The 21762-nt window shown below is 52.2% G+C and overlaps 1 protein-coding gene and 1 long non-coding RNA gene across 3 annotated transcripts in view; one reads left to right on the top strand and one right to left on the bottom strand.

The window, feature by feature from the left end:
- CACNA1I (calcium voltage-gated channel subunit alpha1 I) overlaps positions 1-21762 on the top strand; it is a 121393-nt gene that overhangs the window by 32360 nt on the left and 67271 nt on the right. For both annotated transcript variants that reach the window (XM_031656286.1, XM_031656284.1), the window contains one exon: positions 17104-17201. In XM_031656286.1, the coding sequence (XP_031512146.1) occupies positions 17104-17201 (98 nt within the window). The remainder of the gene's footprint in view (positions 1-17103; positions 17202-21762) is intronic.
- Positions 6667-7523, bottom strand: LOC103888374. Its single transcript, XR_002515398.2, has 2 exons — positions 7446-7523; positions 6667-6811 (listed from the first exon to the last, which is right to left on the bottom strand). It is a non-coding gene; the product is annotated as an uncharacterized LOC103888374 (long non-coding RNA).

The raw sequence follows: 21762 nt of genomic DNA, 5'->3' as shown, positions 1-21762 counted from the left end.
CCCAGGAGGTCGAGGCTGCAGTGAGCAGTGGTCGTGCCATTGCACTCTAGTCTTCAACAAAGCGAGACCCTGTCTAAAAAAAAAAAAAAAAAAAAAAAAGATTCATGCTTTCCTTCATCTCAGAAGAAGGTTCTTCCATCTCTTCTTTGGCTACGGCCCATTATTCTCTGCTATCTCCTTCTGGAATTCACGTTATGTAGATAATTCTATCCTCTATCTTTTCTGCATGCCTTTGCCCTTTTCTTTCACAGATTTTGTCTGTAATATGAGAGAAATCTTTGACTTGGGCTTCTGAATCACAAGTGGGCTTTTCAGCAATGTCCTTTCTCCTATTTACTGCCCCTATGGAATAATTCATTTCCTCAGTGTCTTTTTAATTCTCAGGAGTGCTTCTTGTTTTTGGATTTCTTGTTTTTCAGAGCACCTTGTGTCTGTTCTTGTTTTATGGATGCCTGTTCTTGTTTTATAAATACAATATTCACCTGAATCTCCTTATATACTAATTAGGCTTCTTAAAAGTCTTTTCATGATTCTGGACATAACCCTGTATCAAAGTATAATTTCTGAAAAGGTAAAAAAAAGTGACTCTTACACAAATCTTAGAATGAATGTATATGACAGATTTATCCAGCTCGTTAAGGAGTAGGGACTCAGCAGATGGCAATCAGCAGAATTAGGAAAACAGACATTGGAGAAAGAATGTAGGAAGAAAGTGAGACTGGAGTCAAAGCTGGTTAATGACCTACAGGTTGTAATAAACCATAACCTTTGGAGTTTTCTTTTGGGCAGAAATCACATACATCTGCCAGATAAAAATCTACAAGTTAAAATGTAATTTCACAACATCCAGACCTTTAGTGAACAGGAAATTGTGAATCAAACAAAGGTATATTCCCCCTGGATAATGAAATAATCTTTAAATGGCCTGTTAAATTATGCTTCAAAATGACATTGTGAGAAATAGTGCCTTCCCTTTGCCATATTTCCAAGTTCTAGGATAATTTTTCCTAACTCTTGTTTCAGGGAAGTCATTTGTTCTCCTGGCTCCACTGTCTGACTCCCGTGGGCACCCCCACGCTGCCCTTTTGACTTGAAGCATTCTGTATTGCTTAGCGATTCTTTCCTGTCTGCTCATATTTATAAATAAAGACGATGGAGGCTCTAAGCTGAACAGAGTGAAGAGCTGCCTAGCTTCAGCTTCATGGCGAGCTCTCAGTTTGACATCTTCTCTTGGCCCTCGAGATAGGGGCTGAATGAGGCGAGGTCTGCAGGCCAGCATTCTTGGGAGATCAGGGAGGGCTGGGCATGGGGCCGACATGCAGTGTGTGCAGTAACACAGGGCCCCACGCTTGGGTCCATACTCTGCTGTCACTATTTGGAAATTCTTAATCATTTATGAACAAGGGGCCCTGCATCTTCACTTTGCACCAAGCCCCACCATGATGTAGGTGGTCCTGGCTGGGGGATAGATGCAAAGGAGACTTTTTTTGAGACAGTTTCATTCTGTCACCCAGGCTGGAGTACAGTGGTGCGATCACAGCTTACTGCAGCCTCGCCCTCCCTGGACTCAGGTGATCCTCCCACTTCAGCCTCCCAAGTAGCTGGGACTATGGGCACATGCCCCATGCCTGGCTAATTTTTTTTTTTTTTTTTTTACTTTTTAATTTTTTTGTAGAGACAAGGTCTCACTATGTGACCTCCTGGGTTCAAGTGATCCTCTCACCTTGGCCTTTCGAAATGCTGGGATTATAGGTGTGAGCCACCATGCTCAGCTGACTTTTTTGCTAGAGTCATGAGCACTCTCACTACCCAGCTATGTGCTGGATTTGGGAACTCAGGTGAACAGGACCACCCTGTGCTCATGGTCGTTCCCATCCTTTGTGTCCAGGGACGGCGTGGGTGGAGAGGACAGGATGGGGAGTCACAACCCTGGCTCCAGAGCCCAGCCCTCCAGTCCCCCTCCCACCCAAGACCTGTCCCCAGAGCCGCCCACCCATCCCCTGCAGTCCCACCCAGGCATGGTGTTATAAATGTTCTGTTTCCCAAGTAACCAGCCTATTTCCTCCCTTCCTGTACCTCCCCTTCCCCAAATTAATTACTGGCTCTTTCTTCAAGCTGTGGAGGCAGACATACACCTCCGAGTTGGAAGGTTCCTTAGAGGTCACGGCCTTCATCTCCACATCTGGTGTAACCCTCATGGCAGATGTGTCTGATACGGGGGCCTGCCTCTGTTCCCAGGCTGCCCCTGCAGGGAGTGCAGTGCCTCACCAGGCGGCTGGTCTCAGACTAGGACATCCGAATGCACTAGAAAGCTTTCTTTCACGGAGCTGAAACTGATCTTCCTGTGGCTCCCACCGGATGGTACCATTCATTCATTCATTCATTCATTCACTAAATCGACCTTTATTGAGCATCTACTACATGCCAGGCCTTGGACAGGGCAGTGGGGGCATGAAGATGAACCAGACATGCCCTTTGTGATTTCATGGAACTTTCAGTTTGGAAAACAGAAATAAAACACATCACCACAGCTAAAGTCTAAATTGGAATCCATGCTGCCATCAAGAAGTATAGAGGGCCATCAGGTCATGGAATGGGGCCCTGCTTTTGATTTGGGGGGGGGGTGTCTTTGTATGTCACCCTGAGGGACAGACCTGGGATGGGTAAGAGCTGGTCAGGCGGAGGGCTGGGGGAAAGGGAGTTTCAGGCAGGGGGAAGCATGTGGGAGGCTCGAAGGGGCGTATGAGGAAGGGAAGGGTAAGTGGCAGGGGATGCTGGAGCCCAGGGTTTCTGTGGGGTGGGTCCTGAGAGATGAGACCAGAGAAGGGGCATGGGCTTGATTGCACAGGAAAGGCCCAGAGGCTGCAGGGATGGTGTCACTGACAAACTCACAGCCGTCCTTCAGAAGTTGGGGGGCAGTTCCTGTCCTCCTCAAGTCTCCCCTTCCAGATGAAATGTCCCCAGTCCTCCACTGTTTGTCAAAGGACAGCGTTCATCCCTCATCTGCTGGACTTGCTTCAGGCTGTCTCTGTCCCTGGCAGGAGAACGGGATCCCACCCTCCCAATGATGGCTTATGGGGTAGAGTGAATGGGCTGTTCTCGTCCCAGTGAAGTGTGGGATTGCAGTGACCTGGGGAGTGGTCATGCTCCCTTTTGCCATCAGGTCACGTTCACTCTCCAAACCAGGTCTCTCCCACCCTGGAACTAAGTCGGTGATTTTTAAAACCCACATGACAAACTTTGCACTTATTGCTGTTGATTTCATCTCACCGTGGCCTCTTGGAGTCCTGAGGCAGCCGCTCATTCCATGCACTTCCTGTACTCGCGCAGCTCAGGACAGCGAGTCCTGTGGCACCGCACTAGACTTTTCCAGTGTGTGACAAAGCCCCTGTCATCATCTCTATTCGTGTTTGGTTGAACCCAACTCTTTTATTTATTATTATTTTTTGAGACAGGGTCTCTCTCTGTTGCCCAGGCTGGAGTGCAGTGGCATCATCTTGGCTCACTGCAACCTCAGCTTCCCAGGTTCAAGCAATTCTCATGCCTCAGCCTCCCGAGTAGCTGGGATTATAGGCATGTGCCACCATGCCTGGCTAAGTTTTGTATTTTTAGTAGAGATGGGGTTTCAGCATGTTGGCCAGGCTGGTCTTGAACTCCTGACCTCAAGTGATCCACCCTCCTTGGCCTCCCAAAGTGCTGGGATTACAGGCGTGAGCCACTGTGTCTGGCCAGTCCCAACTCTTTGTCTTATCATTTAAGTTACACTTTTCTGCCTCTGTCCATTAGGAGGTCATGAACTATTCAATCACATTCTTGTTAAACTTGAGATGTTCTTTATCTATGTATCTCCCTTGGTGCATCATGCTGGTAATTCTGTCTCCTCCCCCAACCAGAAACAAAATGGCCATTGCCCCCTGTGGGGAGGGGCCTGGGCACTTCTGTTAAAAGCTTCCCCAAGAATTCTGCTGTCTGGTCTCTGGGGGTGAGCCAGGGGTAGAGGGTGAGGCTACTGGGACCTCTCCAGAATGAGGCTTGCCAAGGACATGGCTGATGTGAGCCTGACTTGGATGAGTACAGAGAACAGGAACCACCTTACATCTGAAAGACTTGGAAAGCTTCTGACTGTGTGGAGAATGGAACAGCTGAGGGAGGGGTGTGCACAGATCAGGAATGGGCAACCACCCCACTCCCCAAACACGTGCATGGCCTTTCACCCCTTCTCAATGCTCCTCCAACTTCAGGGAGCAGCAGGATCACTGGGGCATGTGTTAAAATGCAGATTTCTGGTCCTTAGCTCAGGGATACACTACCAGCAGGCATGGCAGAGCCTAGAAATCTGCATTTTAACCAAACGTCCAGGTGGCCCTGATGTGGTCTGTGGGCCACCTATGGAGAAACTACAGCTCATTCGACTGTCACAGCAGCCCCTAATCAGGAGCACTGAAAAGTAGAGGTCATGATTCCCAGTCTGGGAACCACAGGAAGGGGAAGAGAAATAGGGAGGGCTCCATCTCTGCATCTGTGTCCAGGATTTAAATAATTCTCATGACAGGTAGAAGTACTTTGTGGACAGAACAGTAGGAACTCTATGTAAGAAGTTCTGTGATTGGCTGGGCCCTGTGGCTCATGCCTATAATCCCAGCACTTTGGGAGGTTGATGGGGGCAGATCACCTGAGGTCAGGAGTTTGAGACCAGCCTGGCCAACATGATGAAACCCCATCTTTACTAAAAATACAAAAATTAGTCCGGGCATGGTGGCTCACACTTATCCCAGCACTTTGGGAGACCAAGGCAGGTGGATCACCTGAGGTCAGGGATCGCTGACCAACATGGTGAAACCTGTCTCTTCTAAAAATACAAAAAAATTAGCTGGGCATGGTGGCGGGCACCTGTAATCCCAGCTACCCGGGAGGCTGAGGCAGGAGAACTGATTGAACCCAGGAGGCGGAGGTTGCCATGAGCCCAGATCGCACCACTGCACTCCAGCCTGGCCAATGAGAGTGAAACTCCATCTCAAAAAAAAAAAAAAAAAAAAAAAAAAAAGAAATACAAATACAAATTCAAAAACTAGCTGGGCGTAGTGGCACGCACCTGTAGTCCCAGCTACTTGGGTGGCAGGAGAATAGCTTGAACCCGGGAGGTGGAGAGGTTGCAGTGAGCTAAGATCGCACCACTGTACTCCAGTCTGGGTGACAGAGCGAGACTCACTCTCAAAAAAAAGAACGTCTGTGATCCCCCAATCCAGAGGTGTGTGCCAATTGTTTCAGCTACTCAGCAGGCTGAGGTGGGAGGATATCTTGAGCCCAGGAGTTCGAGATCAGTCTGGGCAACATAGCAAGAGCCCATCTCTTTAAAACTTTTTTTTTTTTTTTTTTTTTTTGAGGCGGAGTCTCGGCTCTGTCACCAGGCTGGAGTGCAGTGGCGCTTATCTCTGTAGCTCGCTGCAAGCTCCTCGGCCTCCGGTTCACGCCATTCTTCTTGCTCAGCTACCTCCCGAGTAGCTGGGACCACAGGCTCTCGCCCACCTCACCGGCTAAGTTTTTAGATATTTTTAGTAGAGACGGGTTTCACTGTGTTAGCCAGGATGGTCTCGATTCCTGGATCTTGATCCTCGGGCCTGCCTCGCCTCCCAAAGTGCTGGGATTACAGGCTTGAGCCACCGTGCCCGGCTAAAACATTTTTTTTAAAAAAGAATTTCTGTGATCATTAACAGTATTAATAAAGATACCAGTAACATCAGTAACTTAGCACTTTGGCTAGAGGGTGAGAAGGAGAGGCTGGGTTAGGACTTATTGTATCCTGGGCTGAGTACGGTGGCTCTTGCCTGTGATCTCAGCACTTTGGGAGGCCGAGGTCAGTGGATTGCCTGAGCTCAGAAGGTTGAGACCAACCTGGGCAACATGGTGAAACCCCAGCTTAAAAAAAAAGAAAAAAAGGGTGTGTCTGTAGTCCCAGCTACTCAGGAGGCTGAGGCTGAGGTGGGAGGATTACTTGAGGCTGGGAGGCAGAGGTTGCAGTGAGCCAAGATTGCACCACTACACTCCAGCCTGGGTGACAGAGTAAGATCCTGTCTCCAAAAAAAAAAAAACCAAAACTAAAAATGTATTTATTGTACCCTGGAAACATGGTCTCTGGAATGCATGCTGGGAACAGCTTCTCCACCCTGACTCTTACAGGCTCTTGGGAAACAAAAAGCCACTAAGAATTGTTCCTCAGCTCTGGGCTAGGGCTTTCTAGAAAGATCAGGCAGGTATGTCCCTGCTGAGGTTGCTGGCTGAGAGTTCCTTTTGTCCAAAGTGCCCCATCAGTGGGACTTTAAAAGGCAAAGGGAATTTAATTCTCCAATGCCTCCTCCAGGAGTGTGATAAAAATAAGGATGCTGACTGCTGAGTGCTCACACTGTGCATCATCTTGTTGAATGGTCAGACAAGCCCTATGAGGGCTGTGGTCAGTTCCACCTCACAGATGAGGCAGTGACAGGAAGTAACTTGCCTGAGGTCACAGGCTGGTAAGGGGCAGAGTCAGGAGTTGAACCCAGGAAGCTTAGCTCCACCGGCTAGGATTGGGTCCTGGTTCAGTGTGACTTGCTGGGTGTATTTGTCGGGGATGCATTTGGCTGCAAGTAATAGAAAACCCAACCAACAGTGGCTCAAGCAAATCCTGAATCCTGAATAATGTTTTTTTTTCTGACATAACACAAAGTTCTGGTTACTGGAGATAGTTCTGCAGTGTGGGGGCTGACATCCTTGTGATTTTCCAGGCCTTTCTTTCATGGTCACAAGGCAGCCGGTGAAGCCGTGGGTGTCATGTCTGAATTAGACAGGAGGGAAGGGTGAAGAGTGACAGGACATGTCAACTTGGGTCAGGAAAATGAGATGTTCTTTCCAGGATCCTTCCCTTCCCTAGTGCATTTGGTTGGAACTGGGTCTGATGGACACCTGAGCTGCAGCGAGGCTAGGAAAGCACAAAGCATTAAACTTGGCTAAATCAAATAAGAGTTGTTCCCTGGGGTCAGATAAGGTCAAAAGAGAGAGAATGCACATCATGGGGGCACTCCGAGTCAGCCACATTCCTCTCCTTGAGCCTCAGTTTCTTCACTCACCCTCTGCCAAAGCTGTGGCTCGACCATGTCTCCAAGCCCTGGTCAGAGCTTCTGGAGCTCTGCCTGCACTGGCTGGGCAGGGGCAGGACTCTGTTGAGATCTCTAACGTCAATACCAACCTATGCAAGTTCCACAGAGCCCAGCGCCTGCCAGCAGATCTGGCTGTGGTCATAGGGATCAGAAGGCGATCACTGGGATGCCCAGAAGCCTTTGGAGCTGGCCTTCCTGCACAGCTCTGTGTGCACTATTGGTGGGTACGGGAAGCCCTCCGAATGTCTTGAAGCCCAGGGCACCCTTCTGGTATTGTCATTGACTGTACACTCTGATCTATCCTGGACTTACAGGTCTGTCTGCCCTGCGGCTGTGGATGCTCAGATGCACTGGGTGCTCTGAGGGCAGGGCCAAGGCTGGTCATCATCCTGAAGTCCCCAGAGCTGTGGAGGCATCATTACATGTTTGTTTCCTGTCTGTTGCACCCAGGCACTAAAGAGCTGGGGAGAAGATATCTGGAGCCATTTTCTTTAAGCTGAGCTGCCGTTGGGTGGGCGTGGACTGGGGAAGGTTCCAGTGGGAACCTTCGTGTGTTTTTCTCATTTGCATATGGGATGGGGTGGGAGAGAGGGTGATGGTCACTGTGGAGGCTCGTTTCCATGGAAACAGGATGGTAGCTGCCATGTGTGATGTTGGAGGAAGTCACCAGAGATTCTCTGGCCATGGGCTGAGGTGCCTGACACGTGTCAATCATGAATCAGGAAGGACTATCTCTGTTACATGGGACAGAAACTCAGAACCTGGTTTAAGGGAGTCTACCATCTCCTCTACTGAAAAGCCAAGGGGTCTCCAGCTTCAGGGCCCGCTTGCTCTAGAATCCTGAAAGATGTCTCTAGATGGTATGTGCTCCCATCCCACAGCTCTGCTAGTCTGTGCTGACTTCCATCCCTGGAGCTCTCTCGGTGGCAGGGTGGTGGCAGGCAGCTCGGGGCTCAGAGCAGACTCCCTCCAGTTCAGAGACACCTTTTCTTTCCCAGCAGTTCCAACCAGTACCGAAACTGAGCCTCTTTGGCTTGGATTGGCTGGCGTGGGGCACGTGCTCATCCCTAAGCCAATCACTGAGGGAGGGGTGGGCAGAGCTCCTATAGGCCAGACGGAGGTGAAGGCCCACCCCTGGCAGGATGTGTCAGCCCTGCCCCTACCACGTGGCTGAGGGTGGGGAGGCTGGAAAGGGATGCTGGACAGGGAGGACCCCAGGCCAGGCCTTGTTACTCTCGGAGTTCACAAGGGCGCCCTGGCTGGTGGCAACCAAGCCGTTTAGGTGGCCTACCATGAACTATCATTAACAGACTGATCTGGACTTACACCCATGATGGCGTTATATCCTCACAATCCCCAGAAATTACTAGTGTTAACCCCACTTTGCAGATGAGAAAATGGCGTCTCAGAGAGATTGGTAGCCTGCCTGAGGACACACTCAGCCTTTATGGATCAGAGCTGGGATTGCTCAGGTGTGGATGCCCCCAGGGCTCGTGCTCACCCATGACATGAAGGAGTTGTACCTTTCCAGAGGCTGAAATGTAAGCAGTTGATTTGCCTCTGAGGACTTGGAAGCCTCACTAGCCCTCAGAAAGCAGTGAGGTGAGTCCCCTGAGAAGAACATTTCCCCCAGGCTCTGATAGAGCCGAAAGCCTCTCTGCCCCACACAGAGCCCACTCTCTGGTTCCCAGCAGCCGTTCCCACCTGCATGCTGCCAAGACTACTCTGGAGTAATGGAGCTAAGTTTCACGGGAGGCAGACATGAGGCATATACTAAAATTATTCATTGTTTATCTGAAGCTCAGATTTAACTGGGAAGCGTCTATGTATCTGGCAACTACCCAGAGATAAACCACGGGAGTAAAGTCACCTGAATGGAGGTTTGGAGAGAGAAGGTCCGGGTCTTCTGCCACTGAGGTTCCCGGAGCTGCCCTGGTTCCCACCTGCCTGGGTTCTGTCTTTGCAGCCCATCCTTCAGCTTTGTGGCCAACCCAGCATTCTTCCCCCAAATCCCCCCTGTACTCTGAGCTTGGCCTGAGTTGGTTTCAGAGCATCAGTCAAGTGGGCTTAATCACCTCTGTTCTTTGGCCTCAGGTTTGTGTGAGGAACTATGGGTGTTGCTGTGGTCTGAATGTGTCTCCCATAGTTCATGTGTTGGCAACCTAATCCTAAGTGCAACAGAGTTGAGAGGTAGGACCTTTAAGAAGTGTGGCCAGGTCATGAGGACTCACCCCTTGTGGATGCATTAATGCCATTATTGTGGGAGTGCAATGGTTATTGTGGGAGTGGGTTCCTGATACGGATGAGTTTGGCCCCTTCCCTCTCTCACACACACTTTCTTACCCTTCTGCCATGCGATGACACAGCAAGAAAGCCCTCGCCAGATGCGGCTCCTTGATGTTGGACTTCCCAACCTCCAGAATCATAAACCGAATTAATTTCTTTTTAAAAAATAAATCATCCAGTCTTTCTACTTCTGTTACAGCAGCAGAAAACGGACTAAGACAGGTGTCTTAGTCTGTTTGGGGTGCTCCAGCAAAATACCATAAACCGGGTGGCTCATAAACAACAGAAATCTAGTTCTCACAGTTCTGGGAGTTGGGAAGTCCAAGATCAAGGTGTTGGCAGATTCAGTGTCTGGTGGGGGCCACTTCCTCATAGATGAGTCTTTTCACTGAGTCCTCACTTCAGTCCTCACATGAAGGGGCGGGTGAGTTTCCTTTTGCCTGTTTTAAAAAGGTGCTGCCGGGCGCAGTAACTCACGCCTGTAATCCCAGCACTTTGGGAGGCGAAGGTGGGTGGATCACAAGGTCAGGAGTTCAAGACCAGCCTGGCCAAGATGGTGAAACCCTGTCTCTACTAAAAACTACAAAAAATTAGCCAGGTGTGGTGGCAGATGCCTGTAATCCCAGCTACTCAGGAGGCTGAGGCAGGAGAATTGCTTGAACCCGGCGGCAGAGGTTGCAGCGAGCCAAGATTGTGCCACTGCGCTCCAGCCTGGGCGACAGAGTGAGACTCCATCTCAAAAAAAAAAAAAATTGTATATAAAATAAAAAGGTGCTAATCTCATTCTTGAGGGCTCTGCCTTCAGGATCTAATCACCTCCCCAAAGGCCCTAATACTATCACCTTGGGGAACAGAATTTCAATATATCAGTTTTAGGTGGATATAAATATTCAGTCCATAGCAATGGGTGAACGAGCCCATAAATCATGAGGTGCTGGCCACAGTCAAGGGTTAATGTTATTACCCCCAAATCCTCTCCATTATTTCCTTCCTCCTTCTCTCCCCGCTTCCTTCCCTCTCTCCAAAGAACACCTACTGTGTGCTGGGTCCCCGGATATTGGCAATGGCTGGTGGTCTAGTTATCAACCAACACAAGCCTGAGTCATCACAGAGCTGCCTCCTGACAGATGATCTGTGATTTCCAGCATCTCAGCTTCCCTTCCATTAGCTACATCTTAAATCACATTTTAAGAAAGCCCCCGTGGGCCCCTTGTGAAGATTGAGGAAACACCCTATTTTTATCAGCCGCACACAGAAATCATCCCCTGGGCGGGGTATTTCCTGGAAAGATGTTAAACCTCAGTCATTTCTTGTGGCTTCTTGTCAGCTCCAAGCTTTTTTTTCTTTTTTCTTTTTTCTTTTTCTTTTTCTTTTTTTCTGATCTTGTCCCTCAAATTATTTGTTTGACAAGCTCGCACAGGGACTCTGCCTCTAAGTCAGAACCTGGGCTGGGCACTGGGGACCCAGCAGGGGCTCTGAGCCAGCCCCTGCTCTGAGGAACAAGGACAGGTGCCCAGAGGTGCCCTCATAGAGGATCAGTGGGACACCAGGCAGAAGAGCTCATCTCTGCCTGTGGGTGGGGTCTGGAGAGGGCCTCATGTGATTCGTGGGCGCGTGTGAACTGAGGTAACAGTTGAGGCTGCGATACAATAATAGCTCACATTTCTTGGCTGTTCCTTGAGCGCTAGATCTGTATATGAACACGTTTCAGGTCAGTGACTTGCCCAAAGTCACATGGTGCACAAACAGCAAGCTGGCATTGGAACCCAGCTCTGTACTCTGACCATCGGGTGGCACTGCCTTGGAGGATGCTGGCCCTGGTCCTAGTGCTGTGGTGGGCATTGTGCCTTCCACCCATCTGGTCAGGAGAGGGTCATGCTCCTGAGCCAGAGACGGTGGCCTGCTCTGGCCTTGCTGGTGACTGATGCAGTGGGAGAGGGGGCAGGTCACACAGAGCTCCTGGGTCCCTTGGTACCTGACTGTGGGACATGGATCCCTTCTTTTTTGAGATGGAGTTTTGTTCTTATAGCCCAGGCTGGAGTGCAGTGGCGCAATCTCAGTTCACTGCAATCTCTGCCTCCTGAGTTCAAGCAATTCTCCTGCCTTAGCCTCTTGAGTAGCTGGGATTACAGGCATGCGCTACCATGCCCGGCTAATTTTTTTTTATATTTTTAGTAGAGACGGGGTTTTGCCATGTTAGCCAGGCTGGTCTTGAACTCCTGACTTCAGGCGATCCACCTGCCTTGGCCTTGCAAAGTACTGGGATTACAGGCATGAGTCACCATGCCTGGCCTGACACGGGCGCCTTCTGTCTCAGTTTCCTCATCTGCAGTGGGTGCCGTAATCCAACTGAGAGAGGAGTACTTGACGGAAGTGGCATGAAGCTCGTGGCAGGTAGTGAGTGCTCAGATAACCTTTCTAAACCAACCAGCACCCTGAGTTCCAGTTGACAGAAACACAGTACAAGCAGGACCTAGAACCCAAAAGGAAGACACTGGTTCAAGTAACCGGGGAGAGCAGAGGGTAGGTCAGGGATCTGGGCTTAGCTGGAGGGAGGTCCTCCAAGCATGCAGTCAGGAGCCTGCCTCTCTCCAGCTCTTGCTTCACTCTTCCTTTATGTTGGCAGAATTCTCAGGCCACCACGGAACCATGGTGGCCTCCGCATTTGCAGGCTGTGGCTCAGCCAGGGAGAGGACCTCTTCCCTGCAGTCCCCGCTCATGGGCTGGGCTGCCTTCGTGGTCCACCAGGGATCACATGCCTATCCTGAACCAACCATGGTGGCCCGGCCGGGGGCATGGGATCCTCTGGTGGACCAGGCCTGGGTGTCTGGACCTCTGCTAGGAGCCAGGAGCCGGGGAGGGAGGCTCTTCAAGGAATAAGGTCGAAGTAGAAGGTGCTGGGAAGAAATGATGTCCGCCCTCCCTACCCTCCTTGGCACGGTCCCTCCACCAGCCTGGCCACACCGGAGCCCCTCTCCCCAGAAGACAGCCACCTCCTCCTGGGGAGACTTCAGGATGGAAGTGCTCTCTTTAAAGCAACATTACTTACCTAATTAAGCGCTTAGGAGCTGGCAGGAGGTAGTGGGGAGGTTTTGTTGATTTCTTTTTTAGACTTAGCACTGAAGTTGCGTGATAAAGTAACTGTGTAATTAGGAATTAATTTCTCACCCCCGTAAGCGATGTCTTATTTGGGGCCTGAGGGGAGTCAGCCCACAGGGCGGCCCTTCCTTACCTTCTCTTTTTGGAATGTGGGCAGGAAGTCCCAGCTGTCTTGGCTGTCACTGGGGTGGAAAGAGGAGAAGGGGAGGGAGATAGCTTCTACCATCCCAGGTGGCCTCAGCAAAAATTGAGACACGGTGCTCATGCCTGACTCGGCACCTAGGGTGAGCAGAGACTCGGGGGAGATGGACTGAGGCCAGATGACGGAGGGCCTTGAAGGTCTCTTTGTTCTGAAGGCAATGGGGAGTCACTGAGGGTTTTAAGTGGGAGTGACACAGCTAGATCTGAGTTTAGGAGATTTCTGCTGACTGAGGAAGGGACGTAGGGGAGGAAGCAGGGCGCAGGAGGGCAATTGGGAGGCTTCTGCCACTGTCGGGACAGAGGGCCGGTGATCCGGGCTAAGACAGGGAGGGTGGAACTGTCAGCAAGCTGTCCCAGGTTGGGCCGATTGGTGCATGGAGTCATTGTCAAGACAGCGAGGTTCCCAGGACAGAGACTTAAACCCACAGTTCCTCCCTCCCAAATAAGTGCTCTTCCCTCTTCCCTCCTCTCTCCCCATCCTTGTCTGGTGTCCTCCTTTCTAACCTCTTCTGCTCAGAGAAGAATGAGAACTACTCAATTCTTCACTGTGCGCCTATGTTTCTTCTTCAGTGAATGCATTTATACGCTATCTTATTCTCCCAGACAGGAGATGCAACCACCGCAGAATACCCCCAAATGGTTCATGAAGTGGAGAAGTAAGAGTGAGGACCCAGTAGAAATGTTTAAGGAAATGGATTCCCTGGAAGGATCTACAGTGTCAAGATCTTTCATGCTGCTAAGAACTCAGTAACATCATATTTCCTTTTTTGACTTGGTTGCCAGGAAGCTCAGAGCTAAGATCTTGACACCAGATTCTACAGGAACGTTTTCTTGGGGGAACTTTTCACCGGGGTGTGAGGGCTGTACCTGGTGGGTTCTCAGGGGGAATTTGGGGAATGTTTGCCGCAGACGTAGACTGAAGGTGTGTTCCTGTGCTGAAGACCCACAGGGTCAGGTATAGGGTGAGGGAAAGGGGCTGGGCCAGTGTGTTGCTCCGGGTCTGCCCTATTTGGACCAGCTCAGAGTGTCTGGGAGCTTCAGATGCACTGCCAGGCAGTGGCTGCTTCCGTTCCCCTCCAAGATTGGGGCGGATGGCGGGGAGGTTGCCCAAGTCTGTAGCCAAGAGCACATGTGTCTGATCAGCCTCCTGTGGCAAAGCTGGGGTCTGGGAGGTGTTCAGACCCTAAAGTTACTAACTGGGTCATTATGGGCCCCCCGTGACATCCAGTCACAACTCATATCTCATTGAAGACCCCGGGGTCAGTCTCTTCCTGCCACCCCTTGTAGAGAAACACAAAATGCAAGAAAACACTCTTTGTCGGCTGGGCACGGTGGCTCATGCCTGTAATCCCAGCACTTTGGGAGGCCAAAGCGGGTGGATCACCTGAGATTGGGAGTTCCAAGACCAGCCTGACCAACATGGAGAAACTCCATCTCTACTAAAAATACATAATTAGCTGGGCATGGTGGTGCGTGCCTGTAATCCCAGCTACTCAGGAGGCTGAAGCAGGAGAATCGCTTGAACCTGGGAGGCGGAGGTTGTGGTGAGCCGAGATAGTGCCACTGCACTCCAGCCTGGGCAACAAGAGTGAAACTCCGTCTCAAAAAAAAAAGAAGAAAAAAAACACTCTTTGTCATCAAGGGGCTGAATTGTGCACGGGGGCATTCTTGCCCCCCAGCCTATCGTGGGGCAGGGGCCATGGTTGGTGCCCTCACTTAACTGAGAGCCAACAGTCCCAGATCAAGGGGAAGGTGGAGCCGGGTGGCCGTGTGGGGGAGGGGAGCTAGGGACCAGCAGGGGGTCGTTCCAAGGGCTCTCTCAATGAGCCAGTCATGGATGTGGCTTGCCCTGGTCGGCGGTGGAATGGAGAGAGGCTGTGGCAGGAGAGAGTAATGGGCCCGCGCTCAAATGAGTGGAGATTGAAATGGGTTCCCACAGGTAAAGAGAACAGTGCCCGGCACCCAGTAGGGCCTCAAACAGCCTTGCTTTTCTGTCTACCCATCCATCTTGCAGGCATATGTTTATTTTCATGGCGAGGCTTCATGGGGATGGGAACAAGTCCTCGATGAGTGCCTGCCAGAGCTGGGCAGGTGTGCCCTCTGGGCCCTGGGAAGGCAGCACATGGGTGGGTTCAGTCTGGTGTGGGCTGGGAGCCCCCACCTGCAGCTCATCCAGCAAAGCATGAACTGAGCCTGAGGGCGTTCCCAGCTCTCCCTAGGGACTGACTTCCCCCCACCCCGCCCCCCACAGGATCTGGAAAACCAAGGCAGGAGGAAGAGGGGCCACGTCTGTGAGGGGGTGGGGCATGTGGGGAGGGCTGGCTGGAGCTGGTCCTGGCTGCCTGCGATGGGACTCGGCAGTCCTGGGCCCCGCGGGTGCCAGCGCCTGTTTATGTGCCTGTGTGTGCCACCCCCGCAGCCCCTCTGTCACACGTGTCTCCCGGCTGCCTGGAGAGCTCTTTCTACAAAATGTGAAAATGACAGTTGGGCTCACCCACGCGCAGAATCCTCATGCAGTCCCACTCCCTCGCTGCCCCTTCCAGGTCACCCTCGGCCCTCACCCTCTCTGCCTGGCTGCTGCCCCCCCCCCCCGCACCCCCTCCTCTCCCCGCCCCTCCCCCAACCCTCTGTTCCCTCCTCCTGCTCCTTCCCCTGCCCCCCTCCTCTCTCCCTGCTCTCTGCCAGCTCCCCCTCTCTCCTTCCTCCCTCCCCCTCAGGTCCCCAAGGTCTCTGTCTCCAGCTCTAGGTCTCTGTCTCCAGCTCTAGGTCTCTGTCACTTTTTTGGGTCACTCCCCCTCATCTGCGTTTGGATTTGAGTAGGAGGGTGCATATATGAGGATGTCAGAAGAGGAAGTATGTGTATGTCTAAGTAATACAGGTATGTATTGTATTTAATATGTATGTAAATTAATATGGTGTAATACAAATGTAACTATGTCTATATATAAAATGTAATAATATATATAATAATACAAAATGTAATTTGTAATACATATATGTAACTAAGTCTGTGGCTAATAATATGAGTATATGCTAATATACAATAACTAATAATAATAATAGAAGTATATAATTGTAATACATAATATGGTGTAATACATATGTAATAGAGAATATATAACTAATAATAGAGTAATATGGGCATATGCATTAATGTAACTGTAAGTAGAGTATGTGAATTTATATATGCATGTAACTAGAATATATTAGGTAGGTGTGTGGATTTAAGTAATGCGTGTGACTGTGTGCGGGTGTGTGGTGTGTGCGTGTGTGTGTGGGTGTGTGGTTGCATGTGTGTGACTCTGTGCAGGTGTGTGACCGTGCAGGTGTGTGGCTGCGTGTGTGTAACTATGTGCAAGTGTGTGACCGTGTGTGTGCGTGTGTGCAGGTGTGTGACTGTGTGTGTGTGGGGGGTGTGTGGTTGTGTGTGTGACTGTGTGTATGTGTGTGACTGGGTGTGTGGTTGTGTGCGTGTATGTGACTCTGTATGCAGGTGTGTGACCGTGCGTGTGTGCACACAGGTGTGGAGGTGTATGTGTGTGCGCGCGCATGCAGGAGCCTGAGCCTGCGCTCCAGCGGGTGGGGGATGGATGATGGTGGCATTTCAGGGAACGGAGCTTTCACTCAATGACTCTTCAAGCAGCGGGAGGGGGTGGCGGCTTCACAACAGTCGGACAGGTTTGTGCAGCGTGTAGGAAAAGCCTTCATTTCCTACTGACAGTGGTGACACGGGTGGTGACAGGTGGAGCTGGCAGCAGCGCTGAAGTCCTGGGGTGGGAGGTGCTGGGGGAAGGATCTGGTGATGGGGGCAGGGGGGTGATCCTGGGAATGCAGTCCGGACCCATCTCCCAGTGCCCCGCAACTGAGGTTTGCTGTGCTTCCACCATGAAGGGACCTCAGAGATCTGCCTCTTGTGGGAGATCTGGGAAGACTTCCTGGAGGAGGCAAACTGCCTCCAAAGAGCTGCAGGGCTGGTTGAGCATGGACTGTGGGGCGTGGAGCTGTTTGGTGCAGGAGATGCTCCTCCCGCTTTCAGAGGCTGCTCTGGAAACAGGGGCTGACACGGGCCACGGGCCAGGAGGATGGGCCTGAAGGGCAGGAGCCACCTGGCACAGTGCTGGGCACACAGCCCAACATCTGTGCTCCCTTCACACCCTGAGCCCCTGCCCACATCTGTCACCAGCGCCATTTACAGAGGAGGAGACAAGGGCCACAGAAGCAACCCCAGGCCACACGTTGGCCGGATGTAGCTGGAGATCCGACCGCTGTCTTTACTTGCCCTGTCCGGACAGCTGTGTGCAGGTGGCTGGAGAATGCTGTGGCCCAGGCGCTGACCCCAGCTGGCCTCCAGCACCATCCCTCACTCTTTCCCCTTTCTCTGCAGGATGGTTGAGTACTCCCTGGACCTTCAGAACATCAACCTGTCGGCCATCCGCACTGTACGCGTCCTGAGGCCCCTCAAAGCCATCAACCGCGTGCCCAGTGAGTCAGCCCCACCCTGTCCACACCTTCCTGGCTGATCCATCCCTGGCCAACCCATCCCTGGCCTGCCTAGCCAGTGCCCATCCCCCACCCTGCTTCATTCACTAGGAGAAGACTGACCAGGGCCTGGGTGGGCGCAGGGATCCTGCTCCCGTGGAGCTCATGGGCCTGAAGATACTGGCAGGTGGCCCTGATGCCTCTGAGTCCCAGGAGAGCCTGGAGAGCATGCTGGGGAGTCTGGCTTTTCAGGAACAAAGGGTTTATGGGGCAGTGGTCTTCACAGGATGTCAAGGCGAGCACCCATAGGAAAAGAAGCTGCTTAGTTTGAAGGAAGACATCATAGAGCATTTCACTGGGGCAATGAAACCTGACTCCCTCACTTGTGCTGACTGACTTAGAACTTGAGCTCTGTCACTCACCCACCACAGATCCATGTACCTACTCACCCATATGCCTGGTCACTTGTTCATCCATCCACCCGTCCACCTATCCACCTGTCCATCCATCCATATCTATCTATCTTATCTTACCTTACCTACTTCATTTCTCCGGTTTACTACCTACTCTGTCTATCTATTTCCGTCTACTCTCCATTCATATATATTCATTCATTCATCTTATCTTATCTATCCATCTATCTATCTATTTCATTTCATTTACTTACCTTACCATTCATCTACTTCATTCATCCATCTACCTACTGTTTCCACGCATCCACCTGTTCATCTATCTACCATTCATCCATCTACCTATTCATCCATTCCACGCATCTATCCATTCACCTACTATCTTTCTACCCATCTACCTACTTCATCTATCTATCAACTTCATTCGCCTATTCACCTAATTCTGTCTATCTATTTCACTGCCCACCCATCCACCACCACCCGGTCTACTCTGTTCACTCCATCTCACTCATTCATCTATCTACCCATTCCTACCTACCTACCTAACCATTCATCCACTACTCATCTATCCACCACTATTCATATCATCCATTCACCCACCTGTCCATCCATCTACCTGTCCACCCATCCACCTGTCCATCCATCCATCCATCCATCCATCCATCCATCCATCCATCTGCTCATCCTTCTAGCCATCTTTCCATCTGTCCATTCATCCGTCTGTACCGTCAGCCAGACATCCACCTGTCCATCCATTCATCCACCCATCCACCTGTCCATCCATCCATTTACCCACCCACTTAGTATTAAGAGAGGTTATCTTGCAACCATAAGCCCTGACATCTGCCCAGCCTTACAGAGTTTTCATGTCCATGACCTGTTTTGAGCCTTACAGGCACCCTGAGGGAGGTGAGCTATTCCCATCTTACAGATGAAAAAAACTAAGACTTGGAGACAAGAGGTTACCTGCCCAGGGATGTACTGCCAGTGAGTAGCAAAGGCTGGAGCCAGTTAGGTCTTCTGACTCCTCACTGCTCTCTTTTAGGGATGGGTTGGAGATTGGGGAAGGAGAGGATGAGGGCCCTACCTGCCTCCCGGTTTGGATTTTTTTTTTTGAGACGGAGTTCAGCCTGTCACCCAGGCTGAGTGCAGTGAGATCTCGGCTCACTGCAACCTCTGCCTCCCGAGTTCGCTACTCCTCCTGTCTCACCCTCCGAAAGTAGCTGGGACTACAGGCACATGCCACCAAGCCTAGCTACTCTTTGTATTTTTACTAGAAACCCGCCTTTCACCATGGCTGGTCAGCTGGTTCGAACTCCTAACTCAGGTGATCCACCCAATATCGGCTTCCTCCCAAAGTGCTGGGATTACAGGCGTGAGCCACCGCGCCTGGCTGCATGGGGCTTTTATAGGCATCTACCCACTTCCTGTGGTCCAGGAACTTGACATCTGATGGCTCAACAACCTGTGGGAGGCTCAGAGAAGTAAAAGGTGGCTCACATAAAGTCAAACAGCAATTCAGCGGCAGGGCTGGAATCTGAACAGAGTTCTGTCTGTCCTCAGCCCAGCTTATTTCCTGGCTCTGTCTGACCCCTTGCTTCTCTTCCCTGCCTGAGCTTCTGTTTCCCCATCGGCCAAACAGTACAGGTCTCCTGGCACCTGCTCCTCGTCCACAGACAGTGCTATCCCCATTCCCCTAATTCCTAGCCCTGGGGCCTTGGGGCTCTGTCATCCACCCCACCCAGCCAACCTCTGTGGTCCATCCATCCTGAGCGCCCTGTGGGGCTGGCCTGACCCCGGGCTTGCAGAATGCATCGATCAGTCTGGGCATGCCTGGCGGGGCAGGAGAGGCCACATGCTTCAGAATATCTGTGGAGCAAGGTGACCAGGAGGGTGGCAGAGCTATCTGAGCCTGGAGGGTGGCCCAATCCTGCTTTGTTCTGAGAGGGACTGGCTTGGATTGGGTAGGGCACAGAGGGGGCCCTGGGGGCTGAGGTCTCAAGGTCACAATATGATAGGAAACTCTCGGGGTCCTGAGTGCTACTGTGAGGGTCCTTGGGAAGGGTTGGGAGGCGAGGTAGGGCAAGTGAGTAGTGGGAACCAAAGCTGTGCGGTAGTGGGAGGGGCAGTTCAGCTCTACCAGTCCGGCCCCTTCCCACTGCCCTGGGGAGACCCCCTTGGGGGCGGGGAGGTGACATGCAGAGAGGCCATTTTAGGGCCAGCTTCTCTCTGTCTTTCTCATCCCCTCCAATCCCAGAGGGCTTCTTGAAGATCACCAAGTTCAAAACCATCTTTCCCACATTTAACAAATGAGGAAACTGAGGCCCAGAGAGGGTCGTGGCCAGTCCAGGGTCACACAGCAATTAAATGTGACCAAACAGCAGTTCAGGAAGGACCAAACCAAACCAGCACACCTTCCCCAACAGTGTGTGATTTTCTCCCACGTGCCCCGCCTGCCTTTACTGGGAAATGAGCCAAAAGGTGGCCTCCGTGCACTCAGCACCCAGAACTCTGCCTGGCAAACAGAAGGCGCTCCAAAGAGACGTGTGAAATGGACACAGTCAGCAGGTGTACTGAGCTGTGTGCCAGGACCACAGAGCTGTACATGCTCCTGTGCCAGGCATGAGGAGGCAGGGAGAATGGGGCTGGGCATCGAGACGCCTCCGGGAGAAGGGGACGTTTGAGCTGAGACCCAGGGGAGGATGGGGATTGAGGGTGGAGGGGAGGCTGGTGGCAGTTGTGGGAGGCCAGGAGTGAAGGGCTTGGAGGAGCGCAGAGCTGGGGTGGTTATGGCTGGTGGACAAAGGGGTGGGGCATGAGGGGCTGGAGCAGGTCGGGATGGACCAAAGCCTGAAGGCAGTGGAGCATGGAGGTTAGTGTGGAAGAAATGGCCAGAGTGGGGGGGTAGTGGTGGAAAGGACAGTGGACACCCTGGAACAGGTGTGAGCGAATGGCCGGTACTGGGCAGGGGCAGGCAGGAGGCAGAGCAGCAAATGGATGGGAGAGGTACTGCTGGGCCCAGTCCAGGTCCTCCTTGAGTGTCTGGGCAACTGGGTGGGCGGGACCTCGGCTTTCAGGGGGCAGCACAGGGGGCCATGTCGCTCCTGGGTCCCACCCACAGAGCTGCCTGTTTCTGTCCTGGGGAGGGCAGGGGATGCCCTCAGCAGGCAGCTGCCATGGGGCCACGGTCACACTCCAGGTCACGGAGCCCACAGGCACAGTCACATTCCAGAGGTGTGTGCACGCAGGGGGCTCCATCAATGCAGGGATGTTTAGGCAAGATCTTTGATCTGGAACTCTCCTGTCAGCCCAGGGTCTGCCCAGCAGGGGACAGCACACTGTACTGGGACCGCTGAGGCTGGAGGGGGGCTCAGTGTGTGTGGGTGTGAGGGGGAGAATGGATCGACAAAGAATGGAAGGAATGGAATGGAATGGAATGGACATGGAATGGAATGGAATGGAGGAAGGTGGGGGAGTGGTGGATGGAGGAATGGAAGGGAGGAATGGAAGGAGGAATGGAAGGGAGGAACCCCAGGAGGAACCAGTCTGATATGCAGGTGGCAGACGTCTCAGGAGGGGGCGGCGGTGACACCACGAGGCTGGATGGCAGGCCCTGGTGGAGGAAGGAAGGAGGGAAGGAGGGAGGGAACCAGGGTGGAAGGGAGAACAGGGAGGGAAGGGAACCGGAGGGGAGGTGGTGGTCAAGATGCATGCACTGAGCTCCCAGGTGGTCCAGGGCATGTCTGTGATCGCAGCACGTCCAGCAAGGGTCATCAGGCAGCCTGCAGTCCAGGAGGCGGAGCATGAGGAGGGTGGCAGGTGGCAGGTCTCAGGAGGTGTGCATTGACCCAGGATGGGTGGTGGTGATGTGGATGGGCATGGCCTCATGTGAGGGAGGTAGTCCAGGTGGTCCAGGTGGATGGTGTCCAGGATATCCAGGAACGTGGCCCAGGTCTCTTGTTAGATCTCCAGGGTCCAGGAGGGAGGGTGAGGCAGTCTCAGATTCAGGAGGTGGAATAGTGGTGGTGGCCCGAAGACAGGTGGTCTCAGGAAAAAGCCGCGGTGTGAAGAGCCGCAGCCTGTGAGGGTGTGTGTGAAGGTGTGTGTGCCTGCGAGGGTGTGTTTGTGAGAGTGCATGTGTGTGTGAAGTGTGT

The sequence above is a fragment of the Papio anubis genome, chromosome 16, assembly GCF_008728515.1.
Source record: "Papio anubis isolate 15944 chromosome 16, Panubis1.0, whole genome shotgun sequence".
Taxonomy (NCBI): domain Eukaryota; kingdom Metazoa; phylum Chordata; class Mammalia; order Primates; family Cercopithecidae; genus Papio; species Papio anubis.
The sequence above is the reverse complement of the archived record's forward strand: the minus strand, read 5'-3'. Positions and strand labels throughout refer to the sequence as shown.